General features: G+C 36.7%; 1 protein-coding gene across 3 annotated transcripts in view; it reads left to right on the forward strand.

The window, feature by feature from the left end:
- Positions 1-22,498, forward strand: part of LOC127415039 (TBC1 domain family member 22B-like) — a 103,324-nt gene extending 80,826 nt beyond the window's left edge. For 2 of the 3 annotated variants that reach the window (XM_051653518.1, XM_051653519.1), the window contains 3 exons: positions 5,630-5,725; positions 12,715-12,768; positions 21,637-22,498. In XM_051653518.1, coding sequence (XP_051509478.1) covers positions 5,630-5,725; positions 12,715-12,768; positions 21,637-21,735 — 249 coding nt within the window. In that variant the 3' untranslated portion in view covers positions 21,736-22,498. Of the gene's footprint in view, positions 1-5,629; positions 5,726-12,714; positions 15,221-21,636 lie in introns of those variants that run through there. The other variant, XM_051653520.1, reaches the window with a different exon arrangement.
- The last annotated feature ends 1,796 nt before the right edge of the window (positions 22,499-24,294 follow it).

A 24,294-nucleotide genomic window follows, 5' to 3' on the forward strand; every position in this document is an offset into this window, starting at 1 on the left:
TATATATATACATATATACATACACACACCCTTTTCTCCCAAATTTGGCATGCCCAATTAACAATGCTCACTATGTCTTCATGGTGGAGGAGTTGCTCACCTTGAGAGCGACAACCACAATCCACCTTTTTCCTGAACGCGGAAGTGTTCCACGATTCGACTGTTTTCAATTTCCGGTCTCTAGTGTTATCACCTGCATCTGCGTATACTCTTAGCGGGTAATGTTTAAGGTATTACATTTGTAAAAATTGTTAAAAAAACATACCGATACTTTGCAGAGTCGAGATGACCGATATTTTTTTTTTTTTTTTTATAGACAGTGCCTCACCTGAATGTGTTGATGACATGAAGCGATGGTCAGAGATAAGTTACGTTGATATCATTAATTATTCTGAGTTGTCCACAGCCAACAATGGTACAAACTGAGCCTGAAATTCATTTTTACAGCAAGTAACACTTAAATGGTTGTTGTTGTTGTTCTCTGGATCGCTCGTTTTGGCAGTTTTTACTTGGCGTATCAAGACCAGAAATACAAAACAGGCAATTAGAATCATCATGGCGCCACCTAGTGGTTGCTCAGGAAAACTGTGGATATCGCAATCACGAGGAGATGTGACTACCCTCCCTTTCAACTGGGCCAATTTCATTGCTTTGGAGGCCTGGCTGGAGTCACTCAGCACACCCTGGATTCGAACTCACGACTCGTCAGGATCGTTGCTCGCTGAGCTACCCCGGCCCCCCTTTCAATCTTTCTTACTGCCTTGCCTGACTTCCTTTCTTCTGTTGTTCTTTTGTTTCTTCCTTCCATCCATCATTTCTTTCTTTTGTTATTTCTTACCGTCCGTCCTTCCTTTTGTTATTTTGTTTTTCTTTTATCTTTCTTTCATTCTTTGTTTTCCTTCCTTCCATCATTTCTTTTGTTCTATCTTACCGTCCTTCCTTCGTTCCTTTATTCCTTTGTTTTTGTTATTAGTGGTTCAAGCACGAAGTACTGAAACCCTATTTTAATTGCTCAGATTTGTATTATTCTTCTGCCATAAAACTGATCATGCAGACCAAACTGTAAGGCCTAGAGACATGAAACTTTGGGGAATGGTAGTATTCCACCTGGCTATGCATGTGCATGTTCTCGCAGCGATTGGCCTATAGGTGGCGCTGTAGCAAAGGCAAATGTGTTTTGGGCCATAACTCCCAAACTGTATGTCATTCAAGTGCCTTATATAATTTGAATCATTGGCTCAAGCTGAACAAAATATCTCTGATTTCATTTCCACCATGAAATTTATTTAGCACTTTGTGATTTTTCACAAAACGTACTTTTGCGAACTAGTCTTAGGCCATTCAACCGATTGGAAGCAAACCAGTGCAGAAAGATTCTTTTGTGTCCCAATATCAATAATTATAAAAAAAAAAGTTTGAACTTTAGATCTATCATTGCAACGGTACAAAAAACGTACGAAGCATGATTGCCAACTTTTACACCAATGCCTATATCTCTTGAAGGGTATGAGATATTTTCACAAAACTCCGGAAACTTATGTATGGGGTCATTCTGAGGACACATGAAAAGAATTGCGTACCTTGGCCATTTGGTGGCACTATAAAAACGAAAAACCTAAAAATGTCTAAGGAGCCATTTGTCCAATCGACCTTTAATTTTGCATGCAGTGTCTTTGTCCAAGGTGCCATCAATGTCTACAAGGACAGTTGCATATATTGAAAAACATGGCCGCCATCGACCAATCAACTTTCAGTAGCTTTTAGACAAGGTCAGAAAAGGCCGATCGGAATGAAACGCAGTGGGCATATTTGACTCTTGGTCCTAGAAGTCTGTGCAAATGTTAAAAAAAATGGCCACTGGGAGGCGCTATCACATTTTACATGCGTGTAAATCCCTGAATATTAGGAGGTGTGTCACATAGACACACGTTAGACATATCATATTATAGCTCTCCACTTTCTAAACAACTTTGCCTCAAGGACCATTGGTGTCAAGCAAAATTATTTTTATGAACTAGTCCTAGATTTTTTATGCAACATCAACAAAACTTGTACAGGAAGTATGTTTTACTGCCTAGATCAATAATTATCAAAAGAAGTGTAACTTATTATTAGGGTAATTTAAACATATGGGTGTGGCCATGATTACTCAAAAGCCAATTACTCCTAAATGAAAAGTCCTATTTTCATCAAATTTAGTATGCATATATCATTGTGAAGAAGCATGCAAAATTTTATGGAAATCGGACAATAGTTGGCGCTATAACACTTATGAATTTTTGTGCTATCATGTTTTACATGTGTGTGAATGGTTGTATGTTCTGCTGTGTTTCACACAGTTATATCATATGAAAGATCTCATCATTCTGAACAACTTTTCCTCAAGAACCATAGGTGTCAATCACTTGCCTGACTCCTGAGCTTGGTGTTGATGGCCACACTGCATGCTACCTGCAGGTTTTTTCTTTTTCTGATAAAATTGTAACCCCTTACCATTGACATGCCACACAAAAATTCACACTCAACAGTCCTTTATGCTGCTCATGCCCTGAACTACATAGACTGTGAACTGCACTGCAGATACTCTTGTCTAGATAAGTATATAAGACCCCTATTTGCCACTTAATTATTTCTATTCCTTTTCACCCCGTTTTCATATGATTTCTGAGATTATATGCATAGTCTTGTCGGCTGTTAAGGTCACATTACCTTAAATTGAACTAAAAATACTAAACCTTCCTGAAGAGTCAATATTTTTCACAACACATACTCTTTCTGCATTCACGTTTACATTTATACTTTCAAACGTATCCTTAGTACTCCTAGCACCCTCCATTTCTGGCTTGTTCAACTCCCCTACTGATGTTAGTCAATATACACTACGCTTTTCTCTGTAATCTCAGGTTCTTGCAATAACCATTTCCTAAATCCATACTGCCTTTTGGGGTAATACTTTTTAACCTATCATGCATTGAAATTCTCTGACATATCTTTACCTCATGCAAGCAGAGCTTTCCGCTGTTGTCAAATATGCTTAACGTTTTCCACAAACATTTTCTCAACCTCCATGCAACACATAAAACAACCTAATAATTATTTACCATACAACTGTTGTAAATACCTTGTGCTATCAATAAGCATTCTCCATTTCTGTTAGAACATGTGCATGTCACCAAACAACATTGAAAGTGATGACTTTATTTTTACAAAGAGCAGCACCAAACAATTATGTGCTGACAATATTTCTTTATTTGAAAGTGCAGGATAGTCAACAAACGCTCTGTAAAAACCATAGGAGAGGTCTGGACATATAATTAAAAAAAACTGGCCACCAGAAGGCGCTATCACATTTCACATGCATGTAAATGGTTGTATATTCTATTGACCTGGTTCATGTGACATCACTGTATGACCACCCCACCATGTTTGTGACCAAAATTCCATATATCTAATGTGCTGCGCTGTGGGATGTGGCAAAAGCCGGCGAAAATTGTGTTGCTATTTATAAATCTTGTAAAGATGATACTGCTGTTTAAGTACCAGAGGCAAAATTAAATTGTCTTTGCTCATTTATTCTGACATGTCAGTTATATAAACACATGTCTACTATATTTATAACATAATAGAGTCGGATACAATTAAACTGGAAATGCACATTGGACGATGTTATTCATAATACCCAGACTGTATAGAGGTATGTCATAATGCTGTCTACACTGGACGCGTGGACATGAACATTCTAAACCATTTATTTGTGTTGTTGGCAGTAGTAGCGCCAGTGTGTGCAGCGCAAAATGGAATGGGACGCCAGTTTACTGTCGGCGTGGCGGACGCGCCGCAACAGACGCTTCCAGTGTGGACAGCATCAATGATTATAATATAGTTCTACTTTTGACGCAACACGATGCGCCGCCCGCGTGCGGTGTAGACAGGGTGTTACATTTTTCTTTCATTTATTTGTCCTCCCTTCCTTCGTTCTTTACTTCCTTTGTTTTTCTTCTTTATTTTTTCTTTCCTTGCGTTTTTTCGTCTTTACTTTTTGTGCATCATATTCCAAGTGTTCTGAAGGCATACGATTTTGGTAAGAAACAGCCTGAACTGTTCTTTTAAAGATGGTTTGTCACTTGTACGTTGATTTCCTTCATGAGGGACCAACAGAAAGTAAACAAACCTATTTATAACCACTCACTGCTTCAAGTGGCTGAATGTACCACATTGTACACAACACAAGTAGAGAGGATGCAGGAGGAGCAGAGAGGCAGAATGTGTGGCGTCTTATTTAGATACGTTGGGAATAACTAACATGACCTGATTCCCAATCCTTTAAATTACATAGATGGTAAAAGTACATTAGGAGCTCAGTGTGTAGGCGCTCAACTCGGAGCTAGCTGAATAATTTAGTGAATAATGTGTCATCTTAAAACACTAATTACTCATGATTGAAGTAAACAGTTTTGTTTTTGCAGAGCCGTGGTGATGCGGTAGCACACAAGCATTGCTCCTACAAAAATGCAGGTTCAAATTCGGGGTGACATGTACTGATACCATTCCCTGCCCATCCTCAAAATATTTAACTAACTAACTAACTAATAAAGGCACATAAGTGCCAACTAGACTACAAGTTTTTATGTTGGCCATTAAAAAGCCTTGCCTAAAAGTTTTCAATAGTTTTAAAAGCTTGAAGTTTGAAGGATGTGCTAGTCCAAGAGTCAGACAGACAGACAGACCAAAAGAACATCAGATAGATAGATGGATGGATGGTTGGGTGGATGGATGGATAACAGCTTCTTGTGTGGGTTTGTTTACATTTTACGGTTCGACAGTTGGAATGTGACGGTTGTAGTTTGAATCACGATCATTCCGTCAATGTAACACCCTTTCTACAATGGACACTTCTGTATATTAATTTTTATTTATTACATTTTGAAAAAACAATTACACATTTGAATTTGATGGAATTTTGTTATGAAATTAAAATGTGTAAATCTGAAAAATAGGCTAAAATATTTTTTTGAGTGCGAGTGGTTATTCTGTTATGGTATGGTTGTGGACAGCAGGGAAAAAACAATGCTGTGTGCAATCATTAACATGGAACTAACCATATAATCATATATTTTTAGGATGGCATGATCGGTTTATCCTCTTTTTAAATAATTTTTTTATAAAATGCTTCCCATATCTGTTGTTTCTAATGTTAAAGGCAGTGACTCCATTCACACTACTGTATCTGTTGCTTGGTAGAAACTTGCCAAATTAGGCAGAAACATGGACAGGTTGTGAGGATAGTTTGTTGTCTAACTCAATTTGTTGGCTGCCATGACAGCATGAAGGCATTTAGAAACCAAAATTGTAATTTTTTCTGTTTTAGACTATGTCATACTAATAATTTTGCATATGCAGAGCCTATGCATTTCATACTACTATCTGTACATTTCAATGTTTTATGGAGTTTTTTTGTTTTGTTTTGTTTATATGATAAACAATTTTGGTACAATGCTGGGCGCCACTTTATGTCCATGTAAAATCTGGGTCCTTAAGAAAAACTGGTTGAGAAACACTGTGCTAAGTAACTACGTACATAATTACATATTCTAGCGTATGTTTTCAACTCTGTTCTTTACATCTTTAGGCAGAGTCAGAAGGATTCTCCCATTTCCACCTCTACGTGTGCGCGGCCTTCCTCATCAAATGGCGCAAAGAGATCCTCTCCATGGTGGACTTTCAGGTACTGACATGTCCCTGTGTGTTTTGTGCATCACGGTCGCTGAGCTTTGTGTCTGAATATGCATGTGTGAGCTACATGTGATCGTCTGCATGTGTGCTGGATGCTTTCCACACATGCATGCACCACTGAAAAGCGGCCAGGCATTCACTTACTCGGGGACTATCAGAATAATTGGCCCTCCAGTGAAGCAGCCTCTGCTGTAACTGAATTTCACAGGCTAGTGGATTCACCACACCTCAGCGCCCGCCAAACAAGAATGTTCTGTTATTCACCCCCTATTCTCTTCCTTCTCCCACTCTGTCTTTCGAAGGATCTTTACGGCTCGACTCCATCTCTAATTCTCTCATTTATTATTTGCCTCATCGTCAGGTTTGGCATGGAGTGTTTTGATGGATAATTGGGGCATGTGTTTATACTAGGGCTGTCACTGCATTCATGCTGCGTTCCATTTGTTTCGGAAGTCGGAGCTCAGGACTCGGATTGACGTCATATCCGTTAAAAAAAACAAGAAATCAGAGTTGGATGTGTTCCATTACACACAACATTACAAGTCAGAAAAAAAGATGGACGCCTCCAGGAAAGTAATTGTTGCACTAGCTCTTTTGGAGTACAGAGAGCTACAAAATAAGTATGCCCTTCACCTAAGAGACTTTGAGGAAGATGACAGAAAGCGGAGAAGGTATGTTAATGTTTCCGCGTATTTGATTGTATCAAAACATGTTAACCACGTTTTAATCGAACCAGTGGTGTAAACAAAGGGCAATGCCCTATTGAAGTACAGATATATATTTGCAATATAAATTTGCCTAACGGGGTTTATGAGGAAATGGTTTTACGGTTTGTAACATTAGGCAGTGTTGTTGTAGCAACATTTACCATTGTTCTTGTAGCAGCAGTGACCTAGCCAATTTTAGTTTAGCTGTACCAGTTTATAAACAACACATTACGCGGTAATTCGCGCATAACAGGATCGTAGCAACATGCCTATAGGCAACGGTAATACAGTATTGTGTATATGACTTATTAAATTGGACACAAAAAAGACAAAAGTGCTAAAAAAAAAAATACTACAGTCAATGCTCTTTGTAGCCATCTTGCTTTCTGAACTTGGGGTCCTCTGAGTTCGTCCGACTTTCCGAGTAGGAATTCCAACATCGGGGGGCGTTCCATTTGTCAGTTCCGGTCTCGGAACTTGGAAAATAACTTACGAGACAAATGGATGCACGATAAGATCAATGTTTGTTTGTTTTTTCCCATTAGTGCAATTAATCACAAATTTCGAATTTGCTAAAATTTGCCTAGAAAAATATTTCTTTTTATTTCAAAATGCATTGCTGGTAGTTTCAATACATTGAGTTTCTCGGCAAACATCAAAGACATTTTGTTGATGTCGCTGCAGTCCTCCGTTGTACTTCTTATTAACATTAGTACCATTGATGGTGTATTTTGCATGCAGGGGATATTTCAGACATGTTAAGCTATTGTTATAATATCAATGTAATATCGATGCTTTCCTAAGCTATACTTATCTTAGGAAAGCATCAGTATTACTATTTCTCATACATAGGGTTAGCAATTTGAACAAATACCTAGCGTTTATATAATATTCTGGTGTTAATACAAGTTAAGTTCAATCGACAGCATTTGTGGCATAAAGTATATTACCATAAAAAAATAATTAAGACTTCTTTTTCTTTAAAAAAATAAAGGAAAAGTCTGGGTTACAGTGAGTAACTTACAATGTAAAATGTTACAATGTAAATGAGGTCAATCTGTAAACGTTAAAATACTCACTGTTTCAAAAGTATAGCCACAAAACATAAACAAAATGTATGTTAACAGGATTTTAGTGTGATAAAATCGCTTACAAACCATTTGTAATTACTTTTTAGGTTTACGAACTAACTTTTAGCTTTACTAACTTTTATACTTACTAATTAGCTTACTAAACATCACACTCATCCAACACCATTTTTGCTATGGATGCGAATAATACCTCAAATCATGTGAATTTTTGAGAAGAGATGGGCTAATACATTTGTAAACTGTCAGACTTACGATTTTATCATAGAGGACGAAAATGGGGGGAACCCATAGACTTACCATATCTAGGTACTAAACCATAATATAGACTTGAAGGTGGGGTCTTTTAACGTGGACCACTTGGCAGTGAGCACCCCAGCAACCTCATAGCAACAAAACTACTCAGCCATTTACATTTATTCATTTAGCAGACACTTTTATCTAAAGCGATTTACAAATGAGGAATACAACATAGATGAAACTGCTATGACGTTACACTGCAGGCAACTGCACTTCAGTGTTCTTTTGAGCAGCAATGGTGGATATGGGCAGTGCTGCAGTTTTTATAACTTTTAGCATTATATAATGTTATAATGTTTGTTAATGTTAATAACAGTTATTGTAAAGGGATGTCTGTGGTTTACAGTTAAGAAATTGTAGGTTCTTTCTGAATTATCAAAAAAAAAACAGTTTTAACAATTCAATACATGCAACATATTGATGAATACACATCCTCACACATTTAACACAGTTCTAAAGCCTGAGAAATGTGGCATATAAAAATAAAAACTACCAACAGACATACAAAATGCATCTTTACTGCTTAAATTATTAACCCAAATACAGTAAATAATAATATTTGACTTCGATATCATATTCCATGTTCAAACTTAATAACAGCCGTTTTCGATTTAACAGTCAAAATAAATGTAAATACATCATTGTAGCAGTATGGCATTGTTTATTCACATATCCTTTCACAAACAGTAGCCTGTGTTCTGCAATGGTGTAGACTGAGTCCCATTAGATCTTCCTTGGGTTTTGTCCATTTAAGATCATCATTAGATCATATTTGGCACTTTAGAAATTAATAACAGTCGTTTGCGTTAGGAGTTTGTGCAATTTCTTGGTAAAAAGTTCAAATCTACCTCAACAGCTGCGGGTCAAATGGATCTAATAGAGCAGACGTGAAAACAATGACTGTGATCTGTGAAATATCATGATTTATTTCAAATCCTGAGTTTTTCCCGATCCAATGATTCTGGTGGAAATTTATAGATGCCCAAATCTCCAATAATCTGTAGGAAACTGGTGTTTCAACCCTACAAACAAAATTTGGGGGGCATTTTCAGCTCAGTTTGTGTGACCATTGACAGTAGTCCTTTTCTGGGCTGCCAAAAGAACCTGTAAGTGGCAGAGTAGTGCGTTTGTTAGGAAACAGTAACTTTATAAATGATTAACTCTAAGGAGGCAATAATAATAAGTGCTGCAATACAAAAGTTTCAAATTTGCTCAGAGAATTACAAGAAGAGAAGAAAGTGAGAGAGAGTAGAGAAAAAAATTAAGAATTGTTAAGAATTGAATATATATATATATTCTGGAAACTGTTGTGTGTGAAAATCTCAGGAGATCAGCAGTTACAGAAATACTCAAACCAGCCTGTCTGCACCAACAAACTTCCATGCAATTATCTAATCAGCCAATCGTGTGGCAGCAGTGCAGTGCATAAAATCATGCAGATATGGGTCTGGAGCTTCAGTTAATGTTCACATCAACCATCAGAATGGGGAAAAAATGTGATCTCAGTGATTTGGACCGTGGCATGGTTGTTGGTGCCAGATGGGCTGGTTTGAGTATTTCTGTAACTGCTGATCTCTTGGGATTTTCACACACAACAATCTCTAGAATTTACTCCGAATGGTGCCAAAAACAAAAAACATCCAGTGAGCGGCAGTTCTGTGGATGGAAATGCCTTGTTGATGAGAGAGGTCAACGGAATGGCCAGACTGGTTTGAACTGACAAAGTCTACGGTAACTCAAATAACCACTCTGTATAACTGTGGTGAGAAGAATATAATCTCAGAATGCTTATCTGAGATGTGGGTTGGGTTGTTTTGGTGGCACGAGGGGGACCTACACAATATTAGGCAGGTGGTTTAAATATTGTGGCTGATCGGTGTGTGTGTGTGTGTGTGTGTGTATGTGTGTATATATCTGTATATATTGATGTAATTGAGAATATAATTCTGTATATGTAGGCTGTTGTATATGCATGTAATGTATATGGGGTGCCATTTTTGTAAGAACATCAATAGGCGCTCTGGTTAGCAACTTGAAAATCATTGATTTTTAGCTCACATGATTCTGCACCAAATTCCAGAGATTCCAAAGAACCTAAGATCTGATCTCACGCAGAGTGAAGCTGATTACGATAGGTCTGGTACTGTGCACTTACAGCAGCTGTAGGTGGTAACAGCCCACACACACATCACAAGCTCTTTCATAAAACCCCCTCTTATATAGACCCTAGAGTGGTGCCAATCATGAATCACATTATACTAACATTGTAATCATGCCATGATTACAAGAATTTTTAAGTGAGAACAGTAAAATGCTTTTCAAAGAACAGATAATTGCCAGGAAACAGTGTTTTCTGAGGTGGTAAGCTGCTACCTGCAGCTTCTCAGGGTTATTTAGTTTTTATTTCTAATTTACTTTCAGTTTGTCCTTTATAATTTATTATCAATTTTAGTGTATTCAGTTTTTAATCTGTAACTGTTTTAGTTTTTCAGTTTATTTAGTTTTTTATTGTAGTTTCAGCATTTTAGAGTTGCTTATGCGCAAAATTTAAATATTTAACAGTTACATTTCTCAGTGCCAATTGGTGTTATCACTATCTAATGGTATTTCTATGTTTAATAAAGGTGGGGTGATATGGTTTAAAATTGTAAAATATACAGTTGAAGTCAGAAGTCTGCATACACTTAGGCATTAAAACTCATTTTTTTAACCACTCCACAGATTTCATATTGGCAAACTCTAGTTTTGGCAAGTTGTTTAGGACATCTACTTTGTGCATGACATGAGTAATTTTTCCAACAATTGTTTACAGACAGATTGTTTCACTTTTATTTGACTATATCACAATTCCAGTGGGTCAGAAGTTTACATACACTAAGTTAACTGTGCCTTTAAGCAGCTTGGAATATTAGCCAATTAGCTTCTGATAGGAAGTGTACTGAATTGGAGGTGTACCTCTAGATGTATTTTAAGGCCTACCTTCAAACTCAGTGCCTCTGCTTGACATCATGGGAAAATCAAAAGAAATCAGCCAAGACCTCAGAAAAAAAATTGTGGACCTCCACAAGTCTGGTTCATCCTTGGGAGCAATTTCCAAATGCCTGAAGTTACCACGTTCATCTGTACAAACAATAGTATGCAAGTATAAACACCATGGGACCACACAGCCATCATACCGCTCAGGAAGGATACGCATTCTGTCTCCTAGAGATGAACGTAGTTTGATGCAGAAAGTGCAAATCAATCCCAGAACAACAGCAAAGGACCTTGTGAAGATGCTGTAGGAAACAGGTAGACAAGTATCTATATCCACAGTAAAATGAGTCCTATATCGACATAACCTGAAAGGCTGCTCAGCAAGGAAGAAGCCACTGCTCCAAAACCGCCATAAAAAAGCCAGACTACAGTTTGCAAGTGCACATGGGGACAAAGATCTTACTTTTTGGAGAAATTTCCTCTAGTCTGATGAAACAAAAATGTTGCTTTTTGGCCATAATGATCACTGTTAAGTTTGGAGGAAAAAGGGTGAGAATTGCAAGCCAAAGAACACCATCCCAACCGTGAAGCATGTGGGTGGCAGCATCATGTTGTGGGGGTGCTTTACTGCAGGAGGGACTGGTGCACTTCACAAAATAGATGGCATCATGAGGAAGGAAATTTATGTGGATATATTGAAGCAACATCTCAAAACATCAGCCACGAATTAAAACTCGGTCACAGGTACACTGGGTCTTCCAAATGGACAATGACCGCAAGCATACCTCAAAAGCTGTGGCAAAATGGCTTAAGGACAACAAAGTCAATGTATTGGAGTAGCCATCACAAAGCCCTGACCTCAATCCGATAGAAAAGGTGTGGGCAGAACTGAAAAAGCGTGTGCGAGCAAGGAGGCCTACAAACCTGACTCAGTTACACCAGTTCTGTCTGAAGGAACGGGCCAAAATTCCAGCAACTTATTTTAAGAAGCTTGTGGAAGGCTACCCAAAACATTTTACCCAAGTTAAACAATTTAAAGCCAATGCTACCAAATACTAACTAATTATCTGACCCACTGGAAATGTGATGAAAGAAATAAAAGCTGAAATAAATAATTCTCTCTACTATTATTCTTACATTTCACATAAATAAAATAAAGTAGTGATCCTAACTGACCTAAGACAGGGAATGTTTTCTACGATTAAATGTCAGGAATTGTGAAAAACTGAGTTTAAATGTATTTGGCTAAGGTGTATGTAAACTTCTGACTTCAACTGTATGATCAATAACTAAAATTAAAATAAATTTAGTTAGTTTTGAAGTCATGAAGGTCTATTTTGGTTTAGTTTAAATTTGTCCAGTTATGCTAGTTTTTATATCAGTTTCCATTAAGCATAATAATGCTGCATAGAACTCTAAAATTATTAGACAAAGGCCACATCCACACTAATACATTTTCATTTTAAAACTTTCATTTGTAAACTAGTGGATGAGAGCTGTAAATGTAACAAAATCAATGCATTTTTAAACTAAAACGTATTAATTTGAAAGTGGTCTAAAAGTCACTCATGGTATTTTTATGTTATATAAAAGCAGGGTGAAAAGATTTCACATCATATACTGTGTATCTATAACTAAAATGCATGTAGGTAGTTTTAGAGTGATAAAATCTATTTTGGTTTAGTTTACATTTTTCCAGTTCTTTTTTATCAGTTTGGTTTAGTTTCTGTTAACGATAATAAGTCAGTAAGGCCCCATCCACACTAATACATTTTAATTTGAAAACTAGAGATCATAGCAAAGTCCATGCATTTTCAACCCAAAATGTACTGCATTAGTGTGGATGTTGCCTCAAATCACAAAGTGATCTTCCAGATATCCTTCATTTTGAAATATGTTTGTCATTTCAGAGCTTGCTGATGCTCCTGCAGAACCTTCCCACAATCCACTGGGGCAATGAAGAGGTGGGTTTGCTGCTGGCTGAGGCCTACAGACTCAAATACATGTTTGCTGATGCTCCAAGCCACTACAAGAGATGAGAACCGTAACTGGACCTCACCCTGACTCCACAAACTATGACTATGATTTGGATAAGTCAAAACACCACTTCTTTGCTCGGTTTAATCTGACACGACGAAGACAGGTCACCAATTTTCTCTAATGATGTCAAAAATTTGTCATCGTTTGTTACAATTCATGATCAAGGACAAGACAAAGTAAACAACCAAGAACAAAATGGATATTTTAAACTAAAAATAATCTCTGCTGAGAGTTTCATTTAAAGTCCGATTATTTGGGGAAAATAACTGACAATGAGATGGCAAGGAAAAGAGAGCTTTTATAGTAACGCATAAAAGTATCAAACTAAAAACAGAAAGGTCCTTCAAAACTACTGCTAACTTGTTTATTCCGAAGAGTTTCCCCTTATATTTCTCTTTCTTTTTTTCTTTTTTTCTTTTTTTTACCTCTGATGTGGTGGAACAACCCATGCTTTTTGATTTCTCACATTTGCCGTTATTACACCATAATGTCATCTCCTTGGCCTCTTCGCTCATTGCAACATTGATTGTACCACAGCAGGTACACGGGTCGATTCCCGCCTGTAATCACTCAGAGACTGTATTATTGAATCTCTGCAATACATTAAGCTATGGCAGCCTTAAAGGTCACTTCTCAAGAGACGCAGCCGAGCGTTACTGTCTGACCAATTCGAAGAATCAATACACAACTGCTTGAGCGATGTGTTTTGGATTTCTTTTTTTTGTTGTTTTTTTTTGTTTATTATAATCAAAACAATGTGAATTTAACAATCTAAAATGAGAACCTAAACTTTTAAAGTGGTGTTATATGTATATGAACCTCTTGCACAATTATTTCTTAGAAAGTGGTTCTTTTAGAGTTTTACCTTAAGTGCTTGACAACTACTGACGTGATGTTTCAGCGCAGATGGCTGAATCAAACTGTGGTGAAATATGAGTATTGGTTTATGGGTGAATCTCACGAAAACATGATCCAGGTAACACATCATCCCAAAATCAAAAGAAAGACATAAGAGATTCTTGCTTGAAGAAAATTGCCTTGTTTATGACCATTATGATTTTTTTCCATTGAGACATTAGTTAAGTGAAAAAAGTCCACATCTTTTCAAATATTCAAAAATGTATTACAAATGCAATTCACACAAATCATATACACTGGCGGCCAAAAGTTTGGAATAATGTACAGATTTTGCTCTTATGGAAGGAATCTTACTTTTATTCACCAAAGTGGCATTCAACTGATCACAATGTATAGTAAGGACATTAATAACATGAAAAATTACTATTACAATTTGAAAAAAAAAAAAATCAGGACTTCTTAAACTACTTCAAATTGTTCTCATCAAAAAAATCCTCCACGTGCAGCAATGACAGCTTTGCAGATCCTTGGCATTCTAGCTGTCAGTTTGTCCAGATACTCAGGTGACATTTCACCCCACACTTCCTGTAGCACTTGCCATAGATGTGGCTGTCTTGTCGGGCACTTCTCACGCACCTTACAGTCTAGCTGATCCCACAAAAGCTCAATGGGGTTAAGATCCATAACACTCTTTTCCAATCATCTGTTGTTCAATATCTGTGTTTCTTTGCCCACTCTAACCTTTTCTTTTTGTTTTTCTGTTTCAAAAGTGGCTTTTTCTTTGCAATTCTTCCTATAAGGCCTGCACCCCTGAGTCTTCTCTTTACTGTTGTACATGAAACTGGTGTTGAGCGGGTAGAATTCAATGAAGCTGTCAGCTGAGGACACGTGAGGCATCTATTTCTCAAACTAGAGACTCTGATGTACTTATCCTCTTGTTGAGTTGTACATCTGGCCTTCCACATCTCTTTCTGTCCTTGTTAGAGCCAGTTGTCCTTTGTCTTTGAAGACTGTAGTGTACACCTTTGTATGAAATCTTCAGTTTTTTGGCAATTTCAAGCATTGTATAGCCTTCATTCCTCAAAACAATGATTGACTGATGAGTTTCTAGAGTAAACTGTTTCTTTTTGCCATTTTTGACCTAATATTGACCTTAAGACATGCCAGTTTATTGCATACTGTGGCAACTCAGAAACAAACACAAAGACAATGTGAAGCCTTATTTAACGAACCAAATAGCTTTCAACTGTGTTTGATATAATGGCAAGTAATTTTCTAGGACCAAATTAGCAATTTAGCATGATTACTCAAGGATAAGGTGTTGGAATGATGGCTGCTGGAAATGGGGCCTGTCTAGATTTGATCAAAAATCTACTTTTTTCAAATAGTGATGGTGCTGTTTTTTTACATCATTAATGTCCTGACTATACTTTGTGATCAGTTGAATGCCACTTTGGGGAATTAAAGTACCAATTTCATTCTGAAACAGCAAAATCTGTACATTATTCCAAACTTTTGGCTGCCAGTGTATATAAATATGTATGTGTGTGTGTGTGTGTGTGTGTGTGTGCGCGTATATATATATATGTATATATATATATATATATATATATATATATATATATATATATATATATATATATATATATATATATATATATATATATATATATATATATATATATATATATATATACACACACACACAATTAAGCACATTTTATCAATTCTTTTTACAGTATTTATAATAGATGTAAATAATACTAAAATAGGTCAATAGAATTGGTAAAATGTGCTTAATTTTCATAGTGCCACAGTACAAAACATAAAAAAAAATAGGCAAATAATATATTTAGTATATATAATAATTACATAATTATATATTTTGGCGTGAAATATTACCTAGACATGTTCTTGACAGGTTTCATGAGATTCACCCTTAAGTGTGAATCAGTCTGATATGAGGTCACCATATGAGACCAAAGGACTGGAGTCATGCTCAACTGTGTTAAAAAAATGGAAACCTACTGACTTAATATGATAGACTGAATGCTATTGTTTATTTCACTGTGTTGTACTAAAACAAGGGCAGAGGATACCTGACAAAAATGCCCTGAGCAGCTTATTTTGGCCCAAACCCAAATTGTAATCCTAAATACTTTTGGAGAAACAGTAAATGTAGTCTTGGATCACTGTGAAAAGACATCTACCATGCGCACGTCCATTCAATCTCCCAGGGCAACTGATTTATGCAGATGTTTATGCTAATCAGATGTAGATGATCTGATTATCTTCCCCTTCCCTTTGAACCTATATTTCACCTCTCGGTGCATTTATTAACTCCAGCTGATACAATTTGATTGGTGATTAATTGTAAAAGTTCATCTGAATCTTCCGCATAATTCCATTCCAAAGTACAAGCGTGATCTTTATAAATTGGTGCGTAATGCGAGATGATTTCTTAGCTATCAAAAGAAAATATTTTCATTAAAATATCTAATCATCTCTTATAACTTGGCAGTCAGCAAGGACCAAAACCCTGCAAGGATAATCTGAATAATAAATTAAATAAGTGTCCTTCTGCTTTAATTATTGAAGCAAATGGAGTGTATTTATTAGAGAGAGGTGTCAGAATCAGTTAAAAAAGATGCAGTTGAGCTGTCCTAGCTCAGCAGTGTGGAGGATTTTTTGAGTTTGCTGATGTTAAACACTTGAATTATGTACATTTGTCAGCTCCCTGTCTTTTCATCTGTCAGTGGCATTTGAAACCACCTGCACCATATGGTCTTGCTGTTACAATCCATTTTTGAAGCATTTACGTGCTGCACTCTATTTTGAAGTGAACTGGAATGTATTTTTTTCTAATATCAAGTTTAAAATTAAGTTTGTCTTTGCATATTTTAATGAGCTGATATTCATTCCAGAGATGGTAATTAGCTTTCTCGTCACCCTTTCAAAGTGCGGTAATTAAAGGGCGACTTATTTTAGAGAGTTGAAATCGCTGACCCTGGTGAAGATATGGGGAAGTAATTATTCATGAGAGGTTCTTATTTTACCTCCTTGGGATATGGTACATGTTGAGTAAAAGTTTTGAATTAGTTACAGCTACAAGTTGGGTACTATTTAATTAGGAGTAAATGTATGCATCAAACATCTTAACAATTCTGGGCATCTTTTTTGTCATATACTGTATGTTATAAACAATCTAATTTTCTCCATCTAACACAGTTGATTGTATTACTTCTGTTGCCCCTCCTTGCATGTGTTTAAACATTATTTACATCAACATGAAATCAGAATTTCCCCTATTTACTTTCTAAATTGTTCTTATTTTTTATTGCGCCCAGTTCATCAGTGGACATTATTCCAAAGGGGAAAACAGTCTTTGTAATCCTTCTTCAAAATGCAATAACTTGCTTCACTCTCCTTTTCACCTGACATCACCTAGGCTGTGTGAGCGAGAAAAATAATGTTAAAAGGGAAAAAGGAAAATTATGGCATAATGTTGATTTCCACAAAAACAATATTTGGATTTGCTCCTCATTTTTAAAAAAAAAGAATCAGCAAAAATGACTGTTACAGGAAGGCACTTACAATAGAAGTGAATGGGGCCAATCCATAAATGTTAAAATACAGTGTGATAAAATCAATTACTTATCTGTGTAAAGTTATATCCAATATTACAACTTTGTATATATAACTTTACACAGATGAGGTTAGTAAGTGGTTTTATGACACAGAAATGATGTTAATACTAGTGCTGTCAGTCACTCAAAATTTTTAATTGTGAATTAATTTAGTAATTCACGTAATTCGTAGTTAATCGCAGATTTTGAAAGTGCTGAAATCTGACTATATATGCTTCTTTTTCTCCCAGTTTGGAATGCCCAATTCCCAATGTGCTTTTAAGTCCTCGTGGTCACGTAGTGATTCGCCTCAGTCCGGGTGACGGAGGACAAATCCCAGTTTCTTCCACGTCTGAGACCGTCAACCTGTGCATCTTATCATGTGGCTTGTTGAGCGCGTTGCCACAGAGACATAGTGCATGTGGAGGCTTCACGCCATCCACCGCGGCAACCACACTCAACTCACCACACGCCCCCGAGAACAAACCACATTATAGCAACCACGAGGAGGTTACCCCATGTGACTCTACCCTCCCTAGCAACTGGGCCAATTTGGTTGCTTAGGAGACCTGGCTGGAGTCACTCAGCATGCCCTGGGATTTGAACTAGCGAGCTAGCGAACTCCAGGGGTGGTAGCCAGCGTATTTTACCACTGAGCTACCCAGGCCCCCCGACTGTATATGCTTCTTGTCAAAATGCATTTATTTCCTTTTTTAGGAAGAAATATGTAGCAAAATAATGCTTTCCAAACAAAGCCTTCCACAGTATAAAGATAGAAATGCACTAAAATAGCACTAATTGAAGTGACATTAAATGTTTCCCAAAGTCTAAATGGGAGATTGACTAATTGAAAGAACTAGTCCCCACATAAGTTGCATATTCATTGTATTGGCCATTAAATCTCGTAAACTCTCATCCTCCACAATATTAATAAGCCGGCAGACTGTTGCTATTCCCTTTGCTACAGCAATCATGCAGCCACGTTCATGATTTGTGAAGGGCGTCAATGCCAGTGTCAAGCACCGCTTTGATCTCCATATGAAAAGCGGACACATCGCAAATGTTCCGCCCTTTCAACAAGTGTTTTTGCTGGTTTATGTTGTATTAACGGTAAATGCATAAATCACGATTAAGAAAAATAAATGCCTAATCGCATGCATTAATGTGTTAATTCTGACAGCTCTAGTTAATACGTATGATGTTTATGTCACGTGGCTATTTTTTTGAACCAGAATTCATTCACTTCCATTTTAAATAAATGGAAGTCGAAGTTATTTTTTTGTGATAATCAACATTATGCCGCAAATGCTGTTGATTGAGCTTAACTTGTACTGAACCTGGAATATTCCTTTATCCAATAGCCAAATAGATATTTAGTCATTGTTTTAGGCTGCTATTTTAGGTAATGCAGCCTGTCTAATATCTAGTGATTAACATGAATGAAAACATTTTGTGGCAATAATAATGATAGATTTAAAAATGAGGTGTTACCATTGTGTAACGCACGTTTTCTCAATCCAATCACTCCCCAATGGATAAATTCAACATTCTTTTTCTTAAATATTTTGTTTCACCCAGAAATACTTCACATTATGGAAGTAAAATTGGCTACAAAAACAATTTCATGTTGTTTTAAACAGTTCTGGGCATCTTTCATTTTTCTGAAGGTTTTAAAAAGCCTGGATTTCTGTAACACATCTGATTGCAATCCATCTATAAATGAATTGTCCCGATTCCTGTGAGTGCAATCATGCTATGTGTGTTTTCATAAGTACACATTAAATAAAAAATAAAAAATGTAATGATTTCATCTACGTTTGGTACAAAATATTGAGTATTATAGTGCGAAAGTTTTTGGCTTCTCGACAAGAACACAAAAGCTTTTTTATATTATTCATGAATTCATAAAATTAGTTGTTTAGTTTTTGCTTTGTTCTGCCCTTATTTTGTTTGGAGACAGAAAACAAGTCATCTGTGATTGGTCAACTTGATATTTTAGAGTTTTTTATTGCTTTTGTTTGTTTCTTTCTTGTGTTTGCTTTTCCTTTTTTTAAGAGAAAAAAGGAAAAGGATCTGCCCTGCTGATACAGCCGGCATGTCTATTTATAGACATGTCCTCTATGTCTTAAGTTATTTGTGTCCTTCCCAAAAAAAAAAAAAACTTGTCCTGGGATTTCCTATGTTTTTGTTCTTAACCAACTCTTTCCACTGTCCTTTTTAAGGCTCTCTGCTTGGCATTATTCTGTCTTCATTTATCCATTCCATCCATCAGGGCTGTGTTTGGAAGATACACCCTCCTCCTCTGATTATTCAAAATGTACTCTATAATTTTAGGATCAAATATTTGCCTTTGGTCTCCCTGTATTATTCAGTCTGCTTGTGGTGAGTTTCATCAGAAGAATATTTATTTTGGGGGGGTGGGGGGGGTTGCAGTTTTATGATAATGTAGTTATGTAGTGTTGAAGAACAGTACTGTGGTTTATGCGGCTCAAGTTTCCTGATTGTGTTCACAGTTTGCAATGCAAATTACTTGCTGTAACGGCTTCATGGTACGTCCCTGTCCCTGTTTTTTTTTTTTTTTTTTTTTTTTTTTAACATTATTTTTATTTTCTTTTTTTGCATTGTTTTCCTCACTGTGAAAAATGCCAAAATCCTCTAGTCATTACAGTGGATTATTCTGCTTAATCAGTGCTTCTTTTTTGCTGTATATTTGATTTTTGGATTCTATTAAACAATGGTACTCTGTTTTAATTTGATTATTTTTTCCTGTGTATGCTTGAGTATGTGTCTGCGGGTCAGGTTTTTTCTCTACATTGTGTAAAACCTGAAAGCACTTGCATTGTGTGTGTTTGTGTTGATGTGTCCAGGCAGCTGACTCTCAGAAATGCCCTGTGGAAATGTCAGCTGTAATTAGCGCTTGTTAAGCAAATGGCAGGGTTAATGACCTCGTCGTCTCCTGCTCAGTCAAAGTCGGTTGACCAACTGCAACCAGAGCAGCATTAAACATTTATTATTCATTTTGACTGTTCCGTAAAGTGTTGATGGGCACTCCCGGATGTTGTGAAATTCTGGGAAATATGTCATAATAGCTACACTGTTTAAAAAAAAAAAAAAAAAATTCCACTTTAAATTAAGGTGTCTAACTATTGTGTACTAACATAGACAAATTAAGCATTTGGTACCATGTACTTATTGTGCACAATGCGTGTCGTTTTGTGAAAACTCTTGAAGTTTCGCATTCACTACTACCGAGGTTGGGTTATTGGTAGGATTTAATAACACATATGTAAACAGTAAATATATTGTCATAATAATAAAATAAATAATAAGCATAATATACAAAGTAGTTAAAGACACCTACTAAACTCAGCAAAAAAAGAAACATCCTCTCACTTTCAACTGCTTTTATTTTCAGCAAACTTAACATGTGTAAATATTTTTATGAACATAAAAAGATTCAACAACTAAGACATAAACTGAACAAGTTTCACAGACATGTGACTAACAGAAATGGAATAATGTGGCCCTGAACGGGGGAGGGGGTCAGTATCTGGTGTGGCCACCAGCTGCATTAAGTACTGCAGTGCATCTCCTCCTCATGGACTGCACCAGATTTGCCAGTTCTTTCTGTGAGATGTTACTCCACTCTTCCACCAAGGCACTTGCAAGTTCCCGGACATTTCTGGGGGGAATGACCCTAGCCCTCACCCTCCGATCCAACAGGTCCCAGAGGTGCTCAATGGGATTGAGATCCGGGCTCTTCGCTGGCCATGGCAGAACACTGACATTCCTGTCTTGCAGGAAATCACGTACAGAACGAGCAGTATGGCTGGTGGCATTGGGGATGATGGAAGGTCATGGATGGAAATTAAATTACCACACAACCTTGGTGTTTGTCAAAAAACAGTAGGTAATACCGCCGTGAATTTTCTCGCTGGTGGTGGGAGAAAAACAGACATTTTGGATTCGGATGGCAATAAAATCACTGACTAGCCCTGGTAAATACTGGAATTACCTTACATCCCTATGTAAAACAATTAAAGCCCAAACATACTTCACGCAAGTACGCAAACGCAGACGCATCTTGCTATGCAAGCTCAACTTCACACGTCGTTGCATTGTAAAATGTGCCAGAGCGCAATTCATAACCTAACACAAGTATGCACTGTATTTTCAGCATTGCCACAAGGGGCACTACAGTGGATTTTCTTTTTTCAATCAACAACTGTCATGGCGGAGCAGCAATTTGAGGAGAGTCTTGCTGAACATGTTAAATTATACAAACATATTTTTCTCTTGTCTTTTCAGCAAATACAAAAGCACACACTCCTCAACTATCGACATGTTGACTCCACCACATCCGGTTTCGTGGCACCTAAAAAACTCTTTCACCCTCTTGTGGTCTGAGGTTTGTAAAAAGCCAGAGTAATGCAAGAATGCACATAATGTATGTACAACGGGACCATGCGTTGGCCATGTGTTGGCGAAGCGCTCGCCTCTGCGTTTGCGTACTTGTGTGAAGTATGTTTGGGCCCTTAGCGTTCGAACTGGGCTCAAGACACTGCGCCTTTCACGTGGAGTTCAAAGCGGCGCGAATCATGTGAATGCAGCCACAGCCTGTCGGATTATTAATATTGTGGAGGATGAGTGTTTAAGAGATTTAATGTGCACTACAATGAATATGCAACCTATGGGGACAATTTATTTAAAATTGTGTACCTCACACTTAGACTTTGGGAATGTTTTATTTTACTTTGTGCCATTTTAGAGCAATTCTATCTTTATACTGTGAAAGTCTTTGTTTGGAAAATATTAATAAAACTTTATTGTTGCATATTGTTTTCTTTTCGTTCTTAAGTAGGAACTAAATGTATTTTGACTGAAGTATATTTCATATTTCAGGCAAATTTCAGCATTTTCTTATTAACTATGAAAAATCATGCGATTCATTGTGATTACATATTTTAATTGACTGACAAAGCTAATGTTTATACATTTATATATTGCCCTTTTTTTCATGTTTATTTAAGACTTTTATATTTTCTAGTGAATGTTTAATTTGAAATATTGCATTGCTGATGCTCAGGTGTCTTAATGGCCAGGCACGTCTTTAAAAGCTTTTAAACCTTTTTATAACATTTGAATGTCAATAAATTGCTGATTGCTAATAACCTGAATTGTGTTTGCAGTCATTGGTCTAGTTCTGAAGAATGTAGGGAAGTACAGCAAATGTATTATGTGTAGTATTACAGAGTGCAGTTCGAGAGAACAACAGTAGAACTGCAGTACAAGTGTGGTAATTTGGACGCAGTATTCTTGCAGTTTCCAGTACTGCAGTACAAGTGTGGTAATTTGGACGCAGTATTTCTGCAGTTTTCAGTACTGCAGTACAAGTGTGGTAATTTGTATGCAGTATTCCTGCAGTTTTCAGTACTGCAGTACAAGTGTGGTAATTTGGACGCAGTATTAGTATTCCTGCAGTTTACAGTACTGCAGTACAAGTGTGATAATGTGGATGCAGTATTAGTATTCCTGCAGTTTTCAGTCCTGCAGTACAAGTGTGGTAATTTGGACGCAGTATTAGTATTCCTGCAGTTTACAGTACTGCAGTACAAGTGTGATAATGTGGATGCAGTATTAGTATTCCTGCAGTTTTCAGTCCTGCAGTACAAGTGTGGTAATTTGGATGCAGTATTCCTGCAGTTTTCAGTACTGCAGTACAAGTGTGGTAATTTGGATGCAGTGTTCCCGCAGTTTTCAGTACTGCAGTAAAAGTGTGGTTATTTTTTTCCACAGTTAAAAAACTGCAGTTATTTTTGTAAGGGACGTAGTAAGGTACGGAGAAGAAATGTTGCTAGCCATAATGCAAAGCAGTTAACCCCCTTAACTGTGATTTGAGTGTCCCACAGTGAATTTTGCTGTGGAAATTGCAGTAACTGTTCAATATATGATTATACTAATAAACCACACTAAACAATTCTTCCAACAAATTATATAGTTCATTATCTTAACCGTTGGTTTTTATGGTTGCGATCAAAGAATATTCTAAGAATGGTGTTGTATTGGCATAGAATTCAATTGATGTGTACAGTCAGGTTTGTGTTTGTCATCTGTTTTACATATGCATTGAATATGGCTCATCTTATTTTGATTTCAGAGCCGTAACTTTCTGTTTTATAAGCTTTCTATTAAAAAGATTGTCGTGGTCCTGGATGATGGCGATACAGTGTGCCAGTTGTGCTAAAAGTCACAATGCAGTTACATTTATGATGTGAAAAATAACTGTTCACCTATCTACTGTTTATATAGCTGCACAGCACCTATTTATGCTAATTATTAACCTTAGTTTACATGCAAAGGACTCTTATCTTTTAGCGGAAGTATGCCACTTAATGAAATTGCTAATACAATAACGTTTAATGAAAATCTGTGTCCTTAATATTTTTATTATGTACTGTAGTAACTATTTTATAAATGCAACAAGGCACTATTTATATTATATATTTATCGCCGGCCTCTCATACCTCATTGCCATGCCCAGACAGAATCGGCAGAAATGTTCTTTTACGTTTTCTGTGCTGATTTGGGGGGCAAAATATGTGGAATTCTGTAGAATGGATTTAACCCTTCTGTTTTGGAAATAAAATCAAAATCAAAACCCAAAAACATTTTGTTTAGGTCAAAAGTACAGTAGATACTGCATACATAATCTCCTTTTTGATTAAATGAACACTGCCATACAGTAGGTTTTTTCACTCCAAACAGAAGATTTTTAAAATAACATTTTATATGTAAAGAGTGCCACCAATACATAAATTATTATTTTTCTTATTTATCTTTCTAAGCTAGCTTTGCTTATTTCGCCACCACTTTCCCTCATCCTGTCACTCCATCCCACTGTCTTTCCACTTGGTTTACTTTCTAACACAACCCTATTTGCAGGTGGACTATTGTGATCTGTCCAGA

This window comes from Myxocyprinus asiaticus, chromosome 24 (assembly GCF_019703515.2).
Source record: "Myxocyprinus asiaticus isolate MX2 ecotype Aquarium Trade chromosome 24, UBuf_Myxa_2, whole genome shotgun sequence".
Classification (NCBI taxonomy): Eukaryota; Metazoa; Chordata; class Actinopteri; order Cypriniformes; family Catostomidae; genus Myxocyprinus; species Myxocyprinus asiaticus.